Raw genomic sequence first — 7,161 nt, 5'->3', positions numbered from 1 at the left:
TTGTGTTGACAAACCAGCTTTATTACAGAAGAAATAGTGAAGTGTAAGAGCTCATTCAAAGAGATACTGTTCCCAAGACAGAAAGTAACTCAGCATATAGATGGTACAATAGCCAACAAGTGTACAAAATGGAACGTTAATTCAAGGTGAAAAATTAAACATATTACAAAAGTTCCTCTTTATATAATCGTGTTACATTTTATAGGCATTTCTTTTGCATTAAAAAAAGACATCTTGAAGATAAAATCTTGTCAAATCAAAAACTGGGTTTATTACTGAAGTTTATTACATGATAAGAATAGAGTAACAAACTGCATTGCCTTGAATAAATGAAAATGTAAACAGAGGGCAAGAAAATCAGAAAAGAGCTGGACTGATCCCTTTTCATAATGTACAAAAATGCCTATTCCCCAAAAACCAACAGGCTGGTCAACAGCCAAAATGTGATTTAATTTTCAGAGATTTTTAAAGTCTTTAGAAAATTAGGGCATGCAACTATTTAATATCTCAACAACCCTGCCTTGTTCCCTTAATGCACATTTAGCACAGCACCAGGGAGGTATAAAATAAATCCTTTCATAATTCTAAAATGCTTTTAGAGGCACCCAATATCATTAACAAAATTGTGCATATTTTTTAAAATTAAAAGTCAAAATCTGAAATTCATTTAAGTTGAAGGCAAATTTTAGGTAGAAAAATTACTGCTAGAAAGCATCTATGTTAATATCTGAAGTATATTTTTAAGAATTTATATATTTTAAAAGATACAGTTTTAGAGGAAACAAATTGCTGGCTTATATGCTTTAATATGCTAAATATACAAGGCTGAACTACTGATTCTCTAGCTTTTGTAAACAAGTATGCTAATTAACCAAAGCCTAAGCACTTTGTGAAAAGAACTCCGTTTCTCTTCCTGAGATGGACATATTGCTAGAGAAGGAAGCTAAACAAGACTGTTAATGGTTCTTTCAACGATTTGTAAAGCTGAAGCAATATACTAAGCACAGCACTTGATGGCCTTTTTAAAAACAGTTGTTACTATTCAATTTTACGCAGCATCAGTAAGTGAGGCTGGAGACAACTCCAGAGAGCTTCAATTCAAGGTAAGCATGAAATTCATGCATACATGTCAATAACACTTAGTCAAGTGCCATTTTGCTAGTAGAAGAAATTGTGTTATCAGCAATCCTTCTTTAAATTGCTTTAAACTCTCTGAAGAAACTGTTGTCTTAAGCTTAAAAGGCAAGATGGTAAGCTTAAAAGGCAAACTGATCTGGACTGGTATTTTAAAACAGACTTTTCATGATTTAGGTACTTCTCTCTTCAGAAAAAATACCTCAAGTTTATACTTAAACTGTAGCCTTTCATGTTGAAGAAACCTCCAACTAGTATGAGAAAGGTGTATGATTATGACACATTGCACTGGTCCTTTCTACAACATTTCACTTGAAAAATACTTCTACAATATAACAACTGCTATGCTTTTAAGGAAGTGATGAGCTTATCACACCAGATGAAACCTCATCTTCTGTGTCACAATAGCCTTCTTGTGGGCTGACTGACAACTCTAAGATAGTGCATACAGTAACCACTTTGATATCTATACTTCTAGACTCTAAAATTGAGATCTTAGGTCAGCCATTCCACTTAAGAAAAATAGAACTCTTGTTAAAGATACAAAGTGGTACCATACCAGTTCATATGTGAATGCTAAGGACCTGCCAATTGCTACATATATATGCTCTGAATTTAAAACAATCATGTGCACCAGTGGAAACTCTAATATGGAACTACTCATAATGGTAATAATCTTGACGGTAATAGCATATGAGGAAATATGCATACAAGGAACAGAGATTAAAGTGGTAGGGTACTCTACTTATTTTTAACAGTGGGCCCCTAACTTTAATATCAATTAAAGTTCTTAATTTTCCTGGCTCTTTTTATTTATATTCAGCACATATATAACTGATAAACTTCAGCTTTCCAATTGCTTCTCATGAAGTAGCTGAGAATTGCAACCAACATTTCATTAACTTTTTATAACTTCATGATATCATAGCCACTGTGTTCCTGTCCTTTTAAAAAATGCATGCCTAATTTTGTAAATTTTGAAATCTACTTGCTTAGTGAATGGCACAATATAAATTAGTTTTCAAAAGTGCAAGTTTATAAATATCTAATGAAAAACCTGCTGTTAGCCAATTATTAAGATACAAACCTTGGGACCAGTGTACAAAAAAGTAAGTATAATCTTGGTACTCCTGAGCTGTTAGGGAAACTTCTGTGTTCTGGAACACTGTATTGGTCTCTTCTAAATCACAAGTGATGCAGAACAAGAGATATAATACATGAAGAGTGTAGTTCTACAAGCAACTACAGCAGACAGGTTGATTAGTGGTCCTTTTCTTCGGTCACTTGGCAATTTTACAAAGTGCTCCAAAAATAGTTTTAAGACAGGTATTAAAATAGAATCAAGCGACTAGTTACTCAAGTACACTCAAATAAGTTTCTTAGTGTGGATGCACACACACTTCATTCCTTATTATACAGAGATAAAATCAGTTAATATGACATTAAAGATCCAATTTCCAAGGGTCTTCTCAAATCATTACATGACATAGTTGGGAAACCAAATATGAGAAGACAATACAAATCCCTCCAATGAGCAACAAGCGTAAGGCAACCAAAATGATTAAAAAAAATCAAATGCAAGTAAGGTAATTTGGGGAAAATTAAACTTTAAAAATACAGCATGATCCTCTCAATACATAGATGATAGTCTACATTTGATATGTATGCAGTTATATCTCATCAACCGTAAAAGTGAATGTGTGTGTGTGTGTGTGTGGTGGGGGGGATTGTAATAAAACTCCAGCAGCAAGAGAAGAGAAATGATTCATGAGGGAACATTAGCACTAAGGCAGAGGTTTTCACATTGTTTCAGATCCAGGCTTTTTATACTACATTAAGTGGCCAGAAATGGAACGTTGCAAACTTCTAGCAGAAATGAATGGTTGTTTGTTTGCTTTTAAGACTCCCACTTGAACATTCTCATTGCTTCTAATGCTGTCCAGACAATGATTCACTATTAATGTGTAGTTATAAGGAATCGTACTTGTTCTTTTTGGAGACATTAACTAAGCAGCATTTCCCCTTCTGTAATTATAACAGTTGTCAAAACAAAGTAGTCTGAAAACTAACCACTGAATTCTAGAAAATAAGACACAAAACTAACTTTATACAAAGCCCCAGAAAATACACCATTTTTATCTAGGTAGTTGTAGTATTCAGTGTGTAGGCAGTTCTTGGACCCCGAAAGTAAAAAATGTGTAAATAGGAGGCAATAGTTTCAAATCCTATGTACTGTAGGTTTACCAAAACAGCCATTTCAGTTACAAAACTACAAAATCTGGACTAGACAACTTTGTGCTGAAGTAACACAATCAATTAGCTAGTGAATGATATCTGTAATTGATCCTGGGGCTTCTTATCACAAAATTCATTAACCCTGGGAGAATAACATTTGGTAGTTTTATCACATACTTAACAAGTTTAATAGCTATGCTCCCAGATTAATGTGTGCAGACATAGAATTCATATGGTTGTGCAGGTCTTCTGGTCCTCCATGTGACATTTCAGTGTGTAGAGATGGAACTTATCTTGATGGCCTGCACAAAAGCAGCAAATTGTATTTTGAAACTAAGATGAAAGTTCTTAATCTACTTTGTTCCATTCTATATATGGTTTCCCTTTTTGAAAGTTATCTATCAGTCATTTTCTAGGGAATGTGGCTTATGGTTGTGGTTGGAAATACATTTAGAAGTACTTGATGGCACTGGACACAATGAGACACTTTACAGGTTTATAGAGACCTTTGTATATAAAAAATGCCCATTACCTAATTTTCCAAAACCCTACTTCTTCTCACAGACTGTTATTTAGGTCACAGCTGAAATAAGCAACTTTGTGTTCTCTAGATGTTCTGGACTAAAACTCCCATCAGCCCCATCTCACAAGGGCTATAGTCAGTGATCACAGGAGTTGTCCAAAATATCTAGATGGCACCAGGCAGTTTACACCCGGTCCAGAGCCCAACTACATTTGTGGATTCTGCCTGTGAATATCTCCAGACTGGAACAGATGTGCAGAAAAGACACTGAAATTTTAAAAATGAAAAATATGCTTACAAATGTGTTCCTGGCTTACTGCCAACATTATAGGCACCTAAAACATATGTACATATCAAATCTATAATGTTCTACAATGCACCATTAGATGGGGAACAGGAAAATGGGATCATAGCAAGGAGCAGCCTGAAGCTGTTCCGCTTTACCATGAAGCTCCACTGACATCATGTGGTCTTACTTCCTAATAAATGGAGTACCAATTTAAATACCTGCAGTGTGCTGGAGAGCATTTCTATGGGTAGCTAAAACAGAGGATTTTGTAAATCTTACTATTCCTTTATGTGAGCAAAGAACACTCAAGCTTTTGGTTTCATCTTTTGACAACTGTCAAGAAAAACCAAAGGGCAGGGAGAAACCCCCTTGGCTTCTCTTTTGGTCAACATCCAGCGTTGGTACCTGCTCTACTATGGCAGCAGATAGCTCTGGCAACATCAAGCCAACCAAGGCTTCCAAATACCACACCTGCAGAGTTGCACGCTTCTGTTGTTGCATAAGTGAGACACCTTTTAAAAATTTTATAAAATTAAGACTAATTGTTTGCCAGCCGCTATTCCAGCCCCAGTGTGCCACTTGGGCATTCTGCATCAACTGTTAATGGCTGTCAAAAACAGAGATTGCAAAAATCAGCTTTTGCAATCTCAAGAAAAATATTAGAGGGACAAAAATGCATTGGCAAGTCAAAAATGTCTCACAGTTGTGGCAGGGAGGGTAAGAAAAACTGATGCTTCTGTGAAGTTCCCTGGTATACCTGCAGGAGGACAGAAGGAGGTGGGGGTGGGGGGAGAAACAAACAACCCACAACAAGCCAAACCATCTGTTGAGCATACCATGACTTGCTTGCTGAACGACCAGCCTATTTTATCTTATTGCCAGGTTGGGTTGGTATGACATGTGAAAACATCCATTGAGACCTAATATATTCTTCGTTATAAGCCAAGATGCCTGTTGCTTAAAAAGGAGGAACTGCAGAATCTAACATTTTTGCCCCAGTAAAAGGCACTTATTTAGTACTTACCAAGCTGTTTGCTTGCTTGTTATGTGAGGCACACAGCAAAACATTTCTTCACAGCATCCCTATGGAAAAACAGACACACTGATAAAACCTTTTCCTCTTAAGAATTTAAACTGGCCATACATATTTGATATATGTGTGAAAGTAACTTTACTTCAAACAAAACTGCATTACGCCCCCAGTTAACACCCACCTTTTCCATGAAGCTTTTGTACAACCTCATGGTCCCTGGGCCCAATTGCATCTAAGTCCTTCAAGTATCAGTATCTGAAATAACAGCACACTTTCCCCCCCTCCTGCATCCCCCTCCTCTACTGTCACTTTCTATAGAAATATAGATTGCAGCCTGTTTGCTTGCACAATCGAAAGCAACTTTCAGATTGTTTATGAAATGACATAAATTAAAACAAATTTATTACATTTCTATACCACCTATACTACAGCTAACACTATGAGGATGCTGCATTTTCTATATTGTCAATAAAATACTGTCAGTTCAACCTTCCAGCAAAGACGCATTTTAGTTCCTCTATTAAATTATTTCAGCTATATATTTTATACGCAATTTCTGGATGTTGGGTACACAGAGGAGCAATTTATTACACTTAAGATTCATTTTTCAGCTAAATAAATCACAAGATAAATATTTGTTTTATGAAGTGGATGCCTTCTGAATTTCACTGAGGAAAGTCATCATTACCTTGCAAATGGTATGTAGGAAATGCTGTACCTGGGAGATAATATAAATACATTAATCAGCAAACACAAATGCATCCACTGCACTGTATCGAAAGCAGGCATAATGTAATAATAATCCATAGTCCAAACCAAGAATAGTGAAGCAACTGCATGTTGTGACCTGCCAAGCAACAGACTAGCTAACATAGATAACATTTAGGTGCAAGTATGCCATCTGCCTTACTATCCTGCCTGTAAAAGATTAACCAGCACATCACAGAGTTTCTTCCATGAAAATTGGAGACTGTTCGTATCACCTTTCTCAAGACCAAGGTTTACTTGCAGTCAAATATGAGGCAGGGGCTCATTTCTCAGTGACAGCAGTTTTTTGACAAGTAGACCACTTATACAAAAGAAAAGTGGCCAAATGTGGAAGATGAATGAGAATTACTATAATTATTCTGGATCTCAGTGACCCTACTTTTAGATAGCTAAAGTCAAGGAAGCAACAACAATTAATAAGAATTTATACAGGACAGATTTAAACAATAACATCTCTATGAGAGGCAAAGTAGTTTTACATCAACAAAAATGTGGAATGGCATATGAAAACTTGCTGCCCAAATGGAATCCTATGGCAATGTGTTCAGAAAATTCTAGTGTTTCTAAAAGATATATATGGGTGGGTGCTTGGTTCCTTTGTGGTAGTCTTTTATAAAGGTGGTCCAATGTGTAACTGGCATGCAACAGAGAAACACATATTTCCTTTATAATGTATGTAAGCTTCTAGAAATTGCCGATTTCTTCTGAAAGATATTATGCTTATGGCAGGAATATGCACTCCTTGTGCAGACTAAGGGGCCCCTGGCCCTCCCTGTGTCCCACCTCCTCTAAGAAATGACTGGGGTGGGAGGGACTCTGATATGACTCCAAGAGCATCCCTTGAGGTCATGGCTCAGTCCACTTCACTTCTTCCCTACCTCACCTGATCAGGAAACAAGACATACTAGAAGAAAGCATGGTTACCTACCATGCCAAAGCAAAGAACTGCAAAATGCAGAAGATTAGGACAAGTCCCTTATTGTGCCACTGAAAAAATAAAAGAACAGTTACAAATTCTGCAAAGATAATTTCCATGTGCTTTATGAAGGCATACTAATCATGTAAGAGTTTTAAGAACTTACCCAGAAAGCTGAACATAGAGTTAATATAAGACACAACTGAAAAAAGAGAAAAAAAAGTAGTTTGAAAAATAGATATGACACTATGATCATAACTGAA

The 7,161-nt window shown here is 36.2% G+C and overlaps 1 protein-coding gene across 1 annotated transcript in view; it reads right to left on the bottom strand.

Annotated features, from left to right (window-relative positions):
• The window catches only part of SFT2D2 (SFT2 domain containing 2), a 16,533-nt gene continuing 9,372 nt past the window's right edge, over window positions 1–7,161 (bottom strand). Inside the window, exons 5-9 of the mRNA XM_044441920.1 lie at window positions 7,065–7,100; window positions 6,911–6,969; window positions 5,903–5,932; window positions 5,206–5,264; window positions 1–3,671 (exon numbers count right to left, since the gene is read on the bottom strand). Of these exons, the coding sequence (XP_044297855.1) occupies window positions 5,225–5,264; window positions 5,903–5,932; window positions 6,911–6,969; window positions 7,065–7,100 (165 nt within the window). The 3' untranslated portion in view covers window positions 1–3,671; window positions 5,206–5,224. The remainder of the gene's footprint in view (window positions 3,672–5,205; window positions 5,265–5,902; window positions 5,933–6,910; window positions 6,970–7,064; window positions 7,101–7,161) is intronic.

This window comes from Varanus komodoensis, unplaced genomic scaffold (genome assembly GCF_004798865.1).
Source record: "Varanus komodoensis strain SLA01 unplaced genomic scaffold, ASM479886v1 scaffold4, whole genome shotgun sequence".
NCBI lineage: Eukaryota > Metazoa > Chordata > Lepidosauria > Squamata > Varanidae > Varanus > Varanus komodoensis.
Note: the sequence above shows the minus strand (reverse complement) of the source record. Positions and strands in the feature narration are given on the sequence as shown.